Raw genomic sequence first — 16,959 nt, forward strand, 5'->3', positions numbered from 1 at the left:
TGACTCCTGATTCATTAAATTCCCATTTCCCTCCCCAGATTGATAATATTTGACAATATGCTCATATCTGTCCCTTCAATACAGTATAAATCTACAGCCAGCAGCTGGTAACAAATGACAATATGCCATTTTACAAGGGTTAGTATTAGTATTTGTAGTATTAGTATTATTAATATAGATTAAACAAGAAGATGTAACCATTACATGTTATCAGTGAGCTTTAGAGGTGCTGGTAGGTGTATTTTTTTATTTCGTTTTATTGACATTCAGACAGAGCCAGGCTAGCTGTTTCCAGTGTTGTGCTAAGTGAAGCTAACCAGCAACCTTATATTCAAGGGATAGATATAGGTTGTGTGAATTTTCCAATCTGACTCTCCGCCAGAAAGTACTGTAAATCAGCCTATGTCCAAAAATGTCAAAGTATTTGTTTTAGCCATGTGACTGCTGTAGCAGCTGAGAAAATATGGGTTTACATCTCAAATAATTCCATAAGCTTCTATATGACGCACTAAAATACTACAGACATTCAACAATAACATTAGTAATGTGTTGTAAGTAAATGATGGGAGCCGGGTCTCGACCGAATTCTACCAATCATAGGTCAAAACATGCTTAATTAGTCTGACTTATTAGGTCTGGCAATATGAGTTATGTAGTGCTGCTAAATGAAATCCTATTGGCGGGATGTCTAAGTTTGAATGTGATCCAGATCTTGCCCTGTCATTATCATAATCATATCATTACCCTAGTGATTATTTTGCTGATACAGTAAACCTAGTAACACCCCGCCCCTTAAAAAAGAAAGAAAAGAGGACGAGTGGCTCTCGGAAGGAACGGAGCCAGATCCCTTCAAAGAGCCGTAATTCCCATCACTAATTAAATCTATGATATAGACAGATGCTTCGATGATTTATGAGTGGGATCCAGCCGCTCCCTGCTGCTGCTGTTTACTAACACAGTCTCCACTCACATGCTCTCCTAATGACACAAGCACTTGGACTTCCTCTCTCTGTAGCGGTTGCCAGGATACAAGGGGTTAGTTACTTTGACAATAGCATGTTGACGCAGGTCAGGACCGCAGTTTTCCAGTGAAAAAAATAAAAGGAAGGGCACTCTTGGAGAACTGGCCCTGAGGGCAGGAACTTGCTTTTATATCCATTCACTGTAATGCAGTTCAGGCTAAATGGCTGGTGTGTGTGCGGGGGAAGGTCCACAGAGCGCTGTTGTTCCCTTAAAAGGTACACAGAATGAGGATTTGGCTACAGATGATTCATATTTGTCATAGTTTATGAGGACACCTTATGTCTTTGTTTATAATTTGAGTTTGTCCACAGAACTGAATCAAAAGACAAAAAGTGGAATCTAGTTTTCTTCTACTTCTCACAGCTGCTGTGTTTCACTTTTGTATAAAAAAGGCATCATACAAGGCCATTGTTGCTCTAAGAAAGAACATCAAACTGGTTCACATCAAAGTGGAAAACTTTTAGAAAAGGGTGGAGCTCATGTGCAACTGGATTGTCCTTGTTCTGTTCTGTTGCCGTCCCCTGAGGATCCACTGTAAACACAGATCTTCAAACCACAGTAGCAGGTGTTTGTGTGTGTGTGTGTGTGTGTGTGTGTGTGTGTGTGTGTGTGTGTGTGTGTAGTGTGTGTGAGGGAGAGTGAAGGTTATCAAAACTCTGTTCTTGACTGCTGAGCTCATACAGCTGGCATGCTGCATATCTGAATGAGGTTAATAACACAAACACACACGCAGAAGTGCTTTAGTATCATGCATTGGTGTTCCTAAGTTGTGAAAATATTGTGTTACTACAGTTCATATCACACACACACACACACACACACACACAAAGTGCGTCTCACTATCTTTGTGGCGACCCGTCATTGACATAATGCATTCCCTAGCCCCTTACCCTAACCTTAACCATCACAACTAAATGCCTAACGTTAACCCTTACCCTCACCCTAACCATAACCTAATTCTAACCCTAATCCTAAAACCAAGTTTTAACCCTCAAACAGCCCTTTAAACTTGTGGGGTCCAGCATTTTGGCCCCACAAAGCTATACACAAAGCCCACAAGTATACTGTATTCCCAGTTTTTGGACTCCACGAATATAGTTAAACAAGAACACACACACACACACACACACACACACACTGTCATTAGTATAATAAGTGGACCAGATATGTGTGTAAGTACACAAGGAACTATGACAATAAATTAATCTGAGATGGATGAAGATGACTATTGGTTTTCTGTGGATGGTGGATAGTGACTGACTGTCTCCCAGTCTAATATCATTATTCTAATCTACTAAACGGAGCAGACAACCCTGCCATAGGACAAAGGCTCAGATTGATTGGAAAACATGTTTGTGCCTATTTGTAGTGTATTCAGCTTTTACTTCATGCCTGCTGACACAGTATCTGCCTGCATTTTGCACATCTGTGTCACAAATAATGTGACTTGCAGTAAGTCCCCACATTGGCAGCTCCAGAGCAGTTCATGCAGTTAGGGGGCCACCTGTTGGATGAGTTGAATCATTGCAACTGGACTAGTTTAGTTTACTAGAGGGCCTGGAGAAGAAGAAGAAGAAGAAGAAGAAGAATTACCTCATTAATCCCCAGGGGGAAATTAAAATGTTTTCCCTCTATTTTATTTACACACGCACGTGCACACACACACACACACACACACACACACACACACACACTCACCATAGGACCTATAGACATATAGACATGCAGTTGGAGAGATGTCAGAGCGAGGGGACTGTCTATGTAGTCAGGCGCCCCCTGAGCTGATAGACCTTTTTCACGACAGACATGTTGACATGTCATAGTAGGAAAAGCACAGGTGTATTCAAAACCATTAATGATGGCTGCATTCCACTTAGGAGAGGTCCTGGTATTGTGCATGCTGACTCACTGAAATAACTCACTGGGACACTTGATGGAGCTCAGGGGGCGCCTGACTACATAGACAGTCCCCTCGCTCTGACATCTCTCCAACTGCATGTCTATATGTCTATATGTCCTATGGTGTGTGTGTGTGTGTGTGTGTGTGTGTGTGTGGGTGTGTATGTCTGCTGTGAAAAAGGTCCATAGGGGTTCGGTGCCTTGCTCAAGGGCACCTTGGCAGTGTGCAGGAGGTGAACTGGCACCTTTCCAGCTACCAGTCCAAACTCTATATTTGGTCCATGCAGGACTTGAACTGGTTACTGTTCAGTTCCCGAGCCAAGTCCCCACGGACTTAGCTACATATTGAATTGAAGTTGATTTATTGTTCAGCTCAACGTGTGTATGTCCAAGGCAAATTAAGGCGTCCATCCCTCTTCAAATCTCACAGCTGTGTTTTTATGTGTTTGCATTTGTTGCTCTTTATTTGTACAGCAATCATAAAAATAGCATTTATTTTAAATTAATTCTGCAATCTACCCTGTGATTGTTTTCAGAATTCTACTTTAAACAGTAAAATACAATATTCTCTTCATCCCTCCCAATATTTTCATATACAGACTCTTTTGCATGCAGTTTAACATAAAGTTATTTCTTGAATTTTAAAGTTTATTTCAAATCCAAGCTGCTCCCATATCACGCCTGTAGCTCGTGTTCCAGCCACCGGGAGGCAGCAGAGCCCTTTGTCTCTCACCGAATACCTTTATCCGTCTGTTCAACCTCATCTGCTGCAGACTTACTGTTTAGTTTGCGTTTCCAAAATGTTCAGCTCAAAGCCGAACTTGTGCATATTGTGTTATCCACATTTGCCGGGCTTAATTTGCTGTGTTTTTGGTAGCTGCAGCTTCGATCAATGGAAACAGCTGTTTCAACAAAACAATGTCAGAATAATACCCACAGTGACACAAAAAAAGACAGAACAGTAAACAAACAGAAGTTGTGTTTTGTCAGGTTGAAGCAAACAAATGCCAGAGATCACAGAACGGTTCCATGGGAACTCTCGCTCAGGCTTTATCCTGCTGTCCTGCGATGTGTTGGGAATCTCCCATGTTAGGAAAGCCTCCGCAGCTGGATGAAGGTGGGGCTTCACCCGCAGAAACCCAACACTGGCAGGGATTTTAGTTGGGAAAAATGTGTGGGCTGAATGATGACACCCCTGTGTAAGTCCAATGATGGATAGTGATGATGACTAAGTGTCAATAATTACTAACTTTAATACTGCAGTGGGCGCAGAGAAAGACACAACAGAGTGTTAGAGAGAGCTTAAGCACATGGAATGTAAAACTTATTTTTCAGCTGTTTTTGTGCCGTTACAGTCATTCCCCGACTGCAATGACAAAAAGTTCATAAAAAAAAATAAAAAATGTAAAGCATTTCAGACAGATGGGTAAATACAGGTATATTCAGAATGAGAAAAAGAATGTGTTTTTTGAACATTAAAGCATGTAAACATGTTATAGTACAAGCCCAAAATATAAGTATGAACCTGAAAATGTGCATGATAGGACATATCATCATGCAAACAGGAAGAGCTAGTTGCTAAAGCAGCATGGCTTTCCATGGTACAGGTTCAACAAAATGTCAGGAAATACTGTACAGGCTAAAAACAAACAGGGCTCATGGCTAACTCACGGTCTCCATGGCAACATTAAACTGTACTTCCTGTTTATATCACTCAAACCATGATGGGAACCCTTGTGGGAAAATCTTGAAATATATTCATCCACATGGTCCACACACATGCTCTCCTCTATTTATATACAATTATTTCCAATTATTGCATGTCTTTCTTAGTTTTCTCTATAAAAACTGTCCTAGACCTAGAACATGTGTAGTGCCACTGAGTTACAACATGATTTTGAGTAGCCCAGTTTATCCAGAAAATAACCATTTGTTATAACTATTTTCCGTGCATATGTAGCTAAGATAGTGACAGTGCTGTATGAGCCTGTGAATAAAAGAAGGAAAAAAAGAGCAAGTGTAGAGAATGATAATGGCCAACATAAAAGCTTTAGAATGTGTTCAGGTATAACATACTGTATATAGAAACACACTGGCTTGTGTGTTGTGAACAATTTAGGCATCACAACCTGTAAATGGATTTTAATTACTGTCATCAAATGCAAGAAATAAGTAGGAAGTAAACCCATGGAAGCTGGATCTGTTTTTAGCAAGTAGCATCAAACCTATGTAAGTTATTTAAGGAAGAGGATTTTGGAAAAGAAACATTAATATTTTAAAATATAATAAAAAATGGATTTTGGCCTTTGCTGGTAGTTGTTTTAGTTTACCATGAGCACCATCTGGACTCAATATGTATCCCTTTTATGTATTTCCACTTCATCGCACATTAGGTAGGAGAAAGAACGAGTTAGTGTGTGTCTGTACACAGGAGTGACGTACTGTGTATGTTAGTACACTGTGTTACACGTGTTGGTGCTCACGTGTCTGTGATTGTGCATGAGTTAGTGAGAGTGAGGGGGGAGGAAGAGGAAATTCTCCAGCCCTGCCCTCTGATTGTGTTCAGTGTTATAAGGGGGTTCAGCCCAGCCCTGTGGGAGTATACGCTCATTCCAAGGGACCAGGGGAAGGAAATCACCCAGCCTCAGTCACACACACACACCCCCACCTCTATCGTTCTCCCCCTTCGTCCCTCCCTCCAATGTTGTATAGCATACCACAGACGCAGAGTCAGATAGCAACTCGTGTTCCACACTACTCATCATCTAGTCATTTTGACCACCTCCCATCCCTGCTGTCCTCTCATTTGCCTAATGATTGATGTGAGCACTTGTTGCACCCCCACTCTATTATTCATCCTTTCCGTTTTTTTTCTCCAACATCTTCTCTTCTTTCTGGCATCTCCTTTTCTCTCCTCTTCTTCCGTTCCTCCTCGTCACTGCTCTGCTTCGCCCCCCTCCTTTCTTCCTTCCCTCCACCAGGAACATTTCTGCTCTGTTTATTCTCCAAAGCTCTAACTTCCTAACAAGGTAAAGCCTAACTCAAGTTCTCTGGGCTCGGCGCTTTCACACCCAATATGGAAGTCCTGATTCTTCCCATGTGGCCCCAGGAGTGTTGTTTACTGGGGCTTCACGTGCTGGGAACAGGGCTGGACACTGTCCCGATGGACAGGCACATGGCTTCCATGCTTATCAAGCAAACAGCGTTTGAATGTCACATCTGCGAGAGCATTCCATATGACTTATGTCACATCTAATGAAAAATATTTTGTGCAGGCCCCAGTGTGCGTTCACTCTCGTGTCTTAATAGAAAAGTTATACAAGTGTTGGAAAATGCTCCCGCACATGGGACCACCCCATCAGGACTTCACTTCGCAAAGACGTTTTTTAAAAACCTTTTTAAAATCTAAAAAAACTCTTTAGTTTTAGTTATTTTTACATTTTCATCATAGGTGGAAGTAGTGCCAAGACAGTTAGTTTGTTGAACATTTTGATAATCAGTAATAATATATTCATCAAGTAGAAATGCCAAATATGGCTGGTTCCTGTCAGTCAAATTTAAGATTTAGCTGGTTTCTTAGTTTTATATCAATGCCAATGGAATGCCTTTGGGTTCGGAACGACGTCCGACAAAACAAGCTTTTGAAGACGTTACCATGGGCTCTTGGAAATTGTGATGGTCATTTTTCACCATTTTGTGACATTTTATAGACTCATTAATAATCAGCTATTTGATTAATCCCAAAAACATGATGAAAAAAAATATTAAAAATGTAGATGGAAAATAATGGTTGCAGCCGCAATGGAAATGTTATATGCCTTCTTTGTGGGTTCAGAAAATGCTTTGGAGCCTTGGTATATTCAACATTTGATTAGAAATGTGAAATGCTAACCTCATTCAGAGTATGTTGTTCCAATCCGAGTATAATGTAACGTGTTTCATTATGTTTGTCAAAGTCTGGACCCAATCTGTGCCCTGGGACACACTGTGTGGGTCATGTTGTGTAGAACTCCATTCAGTTTAACCCTGGGAACTCAAGTACTTTTGGAAGACTTGGAAATGTGTATCCCGGTAGGACTTCACGGTGCCACCCACATTTGAAGGCCTCTAATTAAGAAGTCAAACTGACTTTCAAATGTTACCCCCCCAAGTGCAAATATAGTCTTGCGTGTGCCGAAATAGAAACTAACTGCACCATGATGTAATTACACATTTGGCTCTAAAGAGGTAGCTTCTCACTTTTCCCAGTTTCAGTATATGTCTGCACTCTTTTGTCTACCAGTTTAATGAAATATAAGTCTTATGTACGTACGTATGTATGTATCTAGATCAACAAATGAACCGTTTTACTAGTGACATGTCAAGTAAAGCATGTCTGTGGGTTACCTAAATACAAGTCTCCATAAAATGAAGGAATGCATGATGATGCTGTTTCTGTGGAAAGAAAGAAAAGAAAAAGAAATAAATGTCTGCTGGATAAGATCCAAGGCCCTGTAGCTGTTGGTTGACCCCAAGCTGCTCTGAACACTTAACCTTTGAACCAGAACCAAGGTTTACAAGAAGCTATGAAGTTGCAAAGACGTGATTTGAAAAAAAAAAAAAGATTAGTTAGCCATATTAAAAGGTCAAAAGGTCAAAACACAGACCAAGTCCATAAACTAGAAGGGCACTCGGAGAGTGCAGACCTCCGCCGAGGTCAGCTGCCCTATCTTGCAATGTTTACAAAGTGTAAAATGATTTGTGTAGCCGCCTAGTACTTTGGATTCGCTCCAAATTGTAATGGGTTCCTGCTCGGCCCATGGTACACACTTCCACCAAGTTTCATGAAAATCTGGCCAGTAGTTCTTCGGTAATCCTGCTGACAGACAGACAAAGGCGAATGTAAAAAGTGTTCATAATGGTTTAGCTAACCTAATAAACTCATCCGACCAGTCAGTCTGATGTCTGGGAGCCTCAACTCTTGCCTTCTATGTATGATAAGATATAATTCACATATTAATTGTAAAAAAAAAAAAGTTTATGGATTTGTCATAAACATTAAGGTTAGCATTGTTGCTAGCTTGTGCACCTCAACGCTAGTCTGCGCATGAGTTCTGGTCCAGGTTGTGCACTCCTTTCATTGAAACATGTTGCACCAAGAAGTCAGTCATAGAAAACGAAATATAAGTGCCAAAATGTCTTTTTGTAAAATTCTATTGAAATATTTATTCAGATATCAGCCCAATGAAAGCACTGAGGAAAGCATGACAGTGTATTTGCTCAGCCTCTCTCTCCCGTTTACGTTTATAAAGCACATTCATTAAAAGCCCCAGGATAGGCATGATTTTTTTTCTGCTCAGGTTGAAACATTTTCAACTCACGTGGACGTGTCTTCCCCGGGCCAATTTGTGTCTAATTGCGGCTTTCCATTGACTTTGTAAATAATCATGCCTAAGTGGATGGATTCATCATAATACACACTCCAGCACATTTTAAGAACAAAGGACTGTGTTTGAGAATTATATTGTGTGATTAATGGACGTACGCACGGTGTATATCTGAGGCAACAAAGATAACAGGGGGTTAGGGGTTCAGAAAAAATAGGACATAACAGAGTATAACATAGACAGGATCGCCACAATCACACAATGTCTTGGAGGACTGGCCACCTCCCAAGTTCATATCAATGTCTTAACAGCCAATCACAATAGATATTACACTTGCTTTGAAAAATGTTCCTGGAGACAGGAAGAATAACTCATTACATAAGGTGTAGGGTGTTCCAGTAAAAGCATACAGTCTTCTCCTTTATTTGAAAGCTTATGCCTTGGCACACTGAGCTGTGTTTTGACTCTCTGTCCTTCGAGGGGCTCTAACAATTTATGAGCCTCTGGTCCAGGTGCTCTCCCCCATTGACCCTTATTTGTAGACCCAGTGGGAGTCCAGAGAGAGGGCTCTGGGTTCTGAAGCATGGCTGCAGAAAATGTGTTAAAATACAATCATAGAATCATAGAACAATGTCTTTTATCTCGCTTGATTGTACTATTGATCTCTGACTTCCACATAACATGGCCTTCTGTCAATACACTGAGACCTTTTTTTTTTCAAATGTATTCATCTTTGAAGTGGCTATAAGCAATATTTTTATATTAATAATGGATTTTATAACTACTTGTATGTGACGGGGTCGGTCGTAGTGACGAACCCACAGACAATTATTATCCAACTGCAGTTCCCCTCACTTCCACAGAGCTTTGCAGCATCTTATAGCTGGTATAGATGGTCTTGAGCAAAAAAGCTTTGATAAACCCACTGCATACTAACTGCCTGGCACCAAACTTTACTAAAAGTTACCAACTAGCTGGTGAACATTGTAAAGCATTTAGCAGCTAAAGAGCCAGATATTTTACTCAGAAGTTAGTGAAGTCTAAAACAAAGCTAAAAGGTGAGCGACTATTGGACATATACAGTATATATATATATATATATATATATATATATATATATACATACATTCCCCAGGTGGCCAGAAACTTGTATTTGTATTTGCTAGATGTCTAAATAGGAAACTGCTTGCTAATGTGTTTGCTATTGCATCTTAAAAGGTGGTATTATGCAGCATCAGTGTGTTGTTGGTTGATTGGTCAGACCACCACTTTAGTCCAGAATGGAATTTTTCAATAAATATTGGATAAATTGCTGTGATTTGGTACAGATTTGGTACAGATATTGTAGGTACCCATCGATCCCCTGACTTTCCATCTAGCGCCACCAACAGGCCAGAGGTTAACATTTTCCAGTCAAGTATCTGTTCTTCTACTAGCAGTTTGGCACAATTTCTTTCTTTTTTTAAAAACAATTTCTGGTTTAGACATACAGTAGGCCTATATGGTTCCTACAGGACGTGTCGAACTTTAGTGAGCCCCTAAATGTTCATGTAGCGCCACCGGTATTTTTCACATTTTTGAGTGTAACGTCACAACTATCGTTGGATTGACATAAAATTTGGTTTGACATTCCAATCAGACTAATTTGTAGCAAAAGTTATATTTTTTATTGCATGCATGTTAGCATGCTGATGTTAGCATTAAGCTCAAATTACTGCACAAAGCGGCCAACGCATCACAATTCCACAGAATGTAAAATTGAAATTTAAGATTTTTACCTCATATTATTCAGGAGCTGAGTCAGTGAAACTGTTCCATTATTTCTAAAACTCTGGACATGTTATTCCTTTAAGCCTAAGCCTGCACATTAACAATGCCTGAGTCAGCAGTCAGACCGTCCAGGGAAAAAACAGTTCCTCCCATTTATTTTGAATGGGGGTAGTGCGTTTAGGAACAAAATGCAGCAGCCTGCGGCGAAAAAGTTGAGATCAACTCAACTTTTGGAGAAACGCAACCAGACGTCACGCTGCGGTGGCCAATCATGTAACCGGAGATCAGACTTGTCGGTGTGTTTTGAGCTATTGTTTGAGGCGGTGTGAGAATCCCGTACAGGAAACAGGAAACATCACTGCCTCTATTGCTGCCACCAGAATGTTTTAAAACACTATGAGGGTAAAAAATGAAACTCAAGCACTGAACTGCCCGGGAGTAAGTGTAATACCTGGATGTTTCCTGCAACAACAAAGCACAGTCGCTTTCCCCATTAAAGAAGCTGCCGTCAGGTGCGCTAGGAAACGTCGAGATCTATAAACAATCTGAAGGAAAACATGAAATATAAAGTCTACTTGTGCTACATTGGGGGTATAAAGAACAAAACAGGACGTCACACAAATGGGCCATTTCGGGTGACAGGGAGTAGGAATCAAAAGGTTGAAGGTCGACCATTGTATATGTGCGTAAGCGAGAGGCGAAATATCATGAATTATTCACTGTATTGAAAGTTGTTTAGTCTGGAAGACAATGTGCTGTGCTCTCACTGGGAGGGACGTAATGGTTTCTCTATTTTGTGCTGTTGAGTTTTGTCTATATTGTCTTGATAAGCATCACTCCAGAACATCTGTTCTGGTGTGGGGAATAGAAAATGTTGACTCTTGTTGTCATTCATCGGAGCAGTTTCAGGAGAAAGACCCACATGTTTTCATTGATTTTACTATCATATGTTACATGTTCCACGCAAAGGTACTCTGCTGATCAGAATCTTAAAGTGAATTCAACCAAACATGACTGTTACGGACCAACAATGGGACCTTGCTCTGGCTATGGTTCACTCATCCTCCATATGTGCTCGTCATGGCCTAATCCAATGCAAGGTCCTTCATAAAGTCCACTACACAAATGCAAAGATGTCTAAAATATACTCCACTGTCCGGGACGCCTGTAACAGGTGTAACGTCCCCTGCCAACCACACTCATATGTTCTGGTCTTGCCCTAAATTAACAACTTTTTGGATGAGCATTTTTGACACCATGAGCAGAGCCTATGAGCACATTATCCCCCCTAACCCTTTGTCAGCCATTTTTGGCATTTCCCCAGACACTGACCTCCCTGTTGCACTGAGGCGGGCCCTGGCGTTTACATCTCTGCTAGCTCGGAGACTGATCTTGCTCAAACTGGAAGATTTCCCGCCCCCCCCTACACACAAACTTTTTGTTTTTGTTTTCTTTCCTCTCTATCTCTTTTAATTTGTCTACCTTTTTTACTTTTATCTTTTGGATGTTGTGTGTCCTTACTGGTGTGTGTTTGTCAGTGTGCATGGGTCTGTGTTGTTTGTCCCCGTCTGTTTTGGACCTGAACTGGTTCGGTTTGTGGGTGGGTAGGGGACTTGAGGGGAAGTGACATACTGTTTTAACTATGCTTTGTCCATGTTGACCCACGTTGTATGTCAGTTATTGTTAAAATTTAAATAAAAAAAGTTGAAAAAGAAAAGTGAATTCAACCAAACAACACACACGTCAGATCTTTTAAAGCGTATCCGACTCTCTTTGATAGGGAGCCAGTGTGCAAAAAACACATAGCTAACATTGGGAGGTTTGAGCCTGCCAACAGCAGATGATATTTGACTTTGACCACAGAACAAACACTTTGTGGAATTTGAATGAACCTCTTGCTTTTTTGTACCTCCTTGACAACTACTCAATGTCATGATTCATGCTGGACCACAGTGTTTGGATTCGTTCACCATGTTTGGGAGATTTTTATGAAGTGTGAAGTTAACTCTCTCCTTTTCTGTTTTCTCTAGTGTGCCGAATAGCCTGCCACAAGAAATGTGAAGTCAAGGTAAGAGTTAAACAATTTGTTTAAATAAAAAAATAATAATCACACCCATAGACACAAAAAGGATTTAAAAAAAAGTGATGTATCAAAGGTATTTGCAGATTTTCTTATGGGTTTATGCATCAGATGTGCGTTGCTTTCCACATGGAGAAGAACCTGAAAAAGGCTCCTAAAGAATCAGAACTTTCCCTTTAAAATCTATTTGAGCTTATCAGGAGGAAATATAATGGTTTAGGTGGAGCCTGTGTGTCTGTGTGTGTGAGTGTGAGTGTGAGTGTATATACATGCAGATGTTGATGTAGGTGGAGTTTGGGGACTTTATGTTGCACAAAATGTTAAGAATGTCTAAACAAGTGCTCTTTGTACCAGAATGTGTTTATATTGGATAAACTGTTGCGTCTTGGAGATCGCCCTGCGTCTAAAAATAAAAGACCTCTGGATGGAGCCGTCTGTTGATTCATCTTGTTTTCCAAAGGCAAAGAGCACACAGAAGAAAATGGGAGGGAAAACGGATTCAGCTGAAGTTCCTGCAGGGTTGTTAAAGAGGGAGGGTTGTGTGTGTGTGTAAAAGTGCCATGAGAGCTTTACAGGAGGATTTGCACACATGCGCACCTGAACACATATACAGTACATATGTACATGTATATGTATATATGCAACCTTCATCTGGTATCCATTATTGAAGTGGGTGCTACTTGCCAGCTTTGCCCCAATCCCTCTTTTACTCACAGGAAATGCCAGGGGTGCAGGGCAGACAGGCCACGCTAAGTACGAGGTGGGGGCTTTGGCCAGCCATGCAGGCCAGGCCTCGAGTAGAACAAAGTAGCGGAAATGATAAGCCCAGCCCATGCACCTTTCTCATTTATCTTTGCATTGCAATATTTTAACTTTTAGCACCGAAAGAGCCAGTAGATTTGGAAGATTTAATGAATGGAGGCCTGCACTGGCCATCTGGCAGACCGGGCACTTTGGGTTAGGGTTAACGATGTGCCATTTGGGTCGATACAACCGTCTTTTTTTCCCCTTTTGTTTGACCGGCCCATAAAATAGGGAGATCGGCCCATTGTTATTTGTTTTGTTTTTAACATTGGGCTGGCCCAATCACATGTTTGGGCTCAGTGCCTTCATTAAACAGCACATCTACGTGCGTGCGTGCGTGGGCTCTGACGGTCCCGTCTCGTTTTCTTTTGATAATTCAAAATTTCTTTTTCAGAAACAAGGTCCCCTTAACTCTATCTGGACTATTTCGTAGAATGTATTGAGGATAAATATGTTGCCAGAACACAGGTTGCAACATGTATTTTTTTCCTTTGTGTTCACAACATCCCTCTCAGTTCTCTATGTAGCTGTTTTTCAGAAAAAAAGTGGGATGTATGAAAGTGAACTCTACAGACTTGCTGATAACATGTGAATTTCAGGAAATCACAGGTCACATTTGTGGGAGGAGACATAACTCCAGTTAACTCCCAGTGTCTATATATACAAAACTGGAACTTTCTATCTCCAGAAATCACAGCAGCATTTCCTTTTCTAAACATTTCAACTGAAAATGTCGTAGCTTTGGCAGGAAGCAATTTGCTAACAATCCTGAGATGAAAAACAAGGGAGTGACCACGACAGGGTCAAACTTGATCGCTATCGGCACTCAGTCAGGCCTGCAAGACCGTCGGCTACATTTTTTAAATGAATTATTTATTTTAAAAACCCAGATAAAGCTCTTTCCTATGTGCTGTCAGTCATATATGACCTTACATGTTGGGAATCTAAACTCCTGATCAATCATAACTCTTAGCTGGGACAGTTATCGCGAGTACACACTACAGCTATAAATCTCTGTCTGGAGATAAGACTAATATGTGGCCCATATTTAACCTGGCAACTGCAAACAAATGGTCAGACCTGTGTGTGTGTGTGTGTGTGTGTGTGTGTGTGTGTGTGTGTGTGTGTGTGTGTGTGTGTGTGTGTGTGTGTGTGTGTGTGTGTGTCCGGTTCCCCACCCTTAGGTGTGTTTGCTCTCAGCTGGATGTGAGAAATGCTTTAAATCTTGTCAGTAAGATTTCTCTACTGGGTGATGGCAGGAGAGAGCCAGAGTATTAGATCGCCCTGGAAGTTGAGACAGGAGGGATTTTTCCCAAATTCTTGTACCTTTGTGCCAAATACCCGACCTGTCATTTCTTTTACACGTCTTTTTCCTTTGCCCAAACTTGACCTCTTTCTAAAAAACACAGTGGCAGGATGTCTGGGACTTTCTCACTGTGCTGCATTAATGAAAGCTAAAACCTTAGACTACTTAAGAGCTCTTGGTCTGCTCACGCTAATTTCACATTTGCTTTCACATCTGTAGTTCGGTTAATTTGGTTTGGACCAAGGGCAAAAAAATAACATATTGTAGCATTTTTCAGACGTTTTGGTTCCTTTTCACAGCACACTGTTTGCTCTGGTCTGAATCAGTTGATGAGTTGGTGAAACGAACCAACATGCAGCAACACAAGTCACGTGACATTGTCATTGTTGGCCAGATGTGTCTTTGAACGTATTTCAGTGTTTACCACACATAGACTAATTTGTGGCGATGCGCCACACAATCAACATCGGCCGCCACATATTGCGTTTCGTTATTATTATTATTTTTTTTAACACTATTTAAAACACGCAGTGTGTTCGTTAAGCTGCATTTCCTTTCCCTGCTCTCCTCAGTCTCTGCGTCTCTCTCAGGCTACACACACACACACACACACACACACACACACACACACACACACACAGCCCCTCCCCTCCGTGCACACAGCGTCTGTCTCCATGAAAACGAGAGAAGACGGCTGGCGAAATTCACAAGTTCACGAAAGGTTGGTATCTCGTGAACACTTTTACACAATCACACATTAAAAAGTCCTATAAAAAATATTTTAGATTCTGAATACAATGTTGTCAGTGTGTTAATGTTGGAGTCCCGACCCGACCCTTAGCAAACAAGCGATTGCGCCCGCTTTAGAAAGTTAACTAGTCACAAGTTTGCGGTAAAATGCAGTTGGGTTGTTGAGGTCAAAACACTATATGTAGCAGCTGTGAATCAAATAAACGTATTATAAATAATATTATGTCATTTTTTACTCTGACACTGAATGTTTGCTGCTTCAATCCAGATGAGTATTGAAAAGTATTTTCCGCGACTGAAAAAGGCACGTGTTGAGGATGAGGACCAGCCTGAACCAGAGGTATCAGTCTGAAACAGAGCTCAACAGTCCGACCAGTGTAATTAGTTATGGTATTAATTTGTTTACAATATTTTCAGGCTTCAACCAGTGCTGCTCACGCAGAAAGACACACTGGGAGAGAAAGAGATAGATTTGTTAGGCATTGAAGAAAGAGTAGGAGAGGAGGACAGCATCCCCTTCTCCCCCCCCCCAGCGCACCACAAATTGCTTTCTAATCTGTGTGGAAACACTATATTTCCTAAAGTGCTCTTTGATTGGTCAGAATTAACGAGCGGGAAAATTCCAACGGAACTCTCGGAAGTAAACAAAGAGAGGAGCAAAAGCCAGCAGACAACACGCCGCTTTTGCAAGTCCTACTGTGGAAAGACAACTGGGCAGGTTGATTGTAGCCCTGGTCCTCATAGCACAGGCAGCTGGTTTAGTCCAAAAATGCGCAGTTCTTTCAGCAGTTGGGTCTGTTCGAGGTCGGATCACGTTCTCACCACAAACAAACCGCTCCAGAGTCCGTTTGAAAGCGAACCGAGACCACTTCCAGCAGGTCTTGGTACGCTTGTTTGGTCCGCTTTTGGTGCGCATCCGAGTGCGATTGCTGCATTCACACCTGGCCAAACGAACTGCACCAAGGGGAGAAACCAACTCTAATGCGAACCTAACTGAACTAAATGAGGCAGGTGTGAAAGCCTCCTAAGACATACAGTGTAATAGCAGCCATTGTAGAATCTCCTACTTTCCACCTACCATGCAATATGGGAGCAAGAAAGTAAATACAGGAAGAAGGTCCTGTGTGGACTAGTGCATATTTCTTGCGTCTCCGTGGTCAAACCAGCTCATTTCATTTAAATAAACAGACATTGTTTCACGAGCGTCATTACTCTGGTCACCGAGACTTTGCTCTGCTCCGCCGGTCTGTCTGTCTCCAATTTTAGCAGCGGCTGGTTGGACCACAGAGATGCGAGTTGTGGCAAGCTTGACTGCTGTCTATTTCTTTTTTTAAGATCATTTTTTTGGGCATTTTTAGGCCTTTATTGTTGATAGGACAGCTTAGACTTGAAAGGGGAGAGAGAGAGGGAATGACATGCAGCAAAGGGCAGCAGGTCAGAACCGAACCCGCGGACGCTGCGTTGAAGACTGAGTTAGTAGTGAGCTGCCCAGGTGCCTGACTGCATCGCAGATGACTAAGCACACCTGACTACAGGAGCCATTAGCTCAGACTTGTGGAGTATATATAGTTGGTGCAGTTTGAGGTCAGATCACGTTCTCATCACAAACAAACCGCTCCAGAGTTGGATTAAGCGTACCAAGACCACCTCATCAAGGCGGTACGGTACGCTTGTTTGGTCCGCTTTTGGTGCTCATCCGAGTGCGATTGCTGCATTCACACCTGACCAAACGAACCGCACCAAGGGGAGAAACCAACTCCAGTGCGATTTAACCGGACTAAATGAGGCTGGTCTGAAAGCCCCCTAGGACAACATCAGTAGATCTGATAAAAGTTATAGAAGGATGATTTCATTCTGCATTGCATTTGTACACCGAGGTGAACCCTACGTTCTAATCGACAACATTCTCTTCCTGTGTTGTGCAGTTAAAACAATTTTCCCTCTCAGTCTGACATTCAGTA

The 16,959-nt window shown here is 41.6% G+C and overlaps 1 protein-coding gene across 12 annotated transcripts in view; it reads left to right on the plus strand.

Moving 5' to 3' along the window:
* Positions 1-16,959, plus strand: part of tns1b (tensin 1b) — a 237,720-nt gene that overhangs the window by 79,595 nt on the left and 141,166 nt on the right. For all 12 annotated transcript variants that reach the window (XM_036004705.1, XM_036004706.1, XM_036004708.1 and 9 more), the window contains exon 3: positions 12,089-12,126. In XM_036004705.1, the coding sequence (XP_035860598.1) occupies positions 12,089-12,126 (38 nt within the window). The remainder of the gene's footprint in view (positions 1-12,088; positions 12,127-16,959) is intronic.

Source organism: Sander lucioperca, chromosome 8, assembly GCF_008315115.2.
Source record: "Sander lucioperca isolate FBNREF2018 chromosome 8, SLUC_FBN_1.2, whole genome shotgun sequence".
In the NCBI taxonomy this organism is placed as follows: Eukaryota; Metazoa; Chordata; class Actinopteri; order Perciformes; family Percidae; genus Sander; species Sander lucioperca.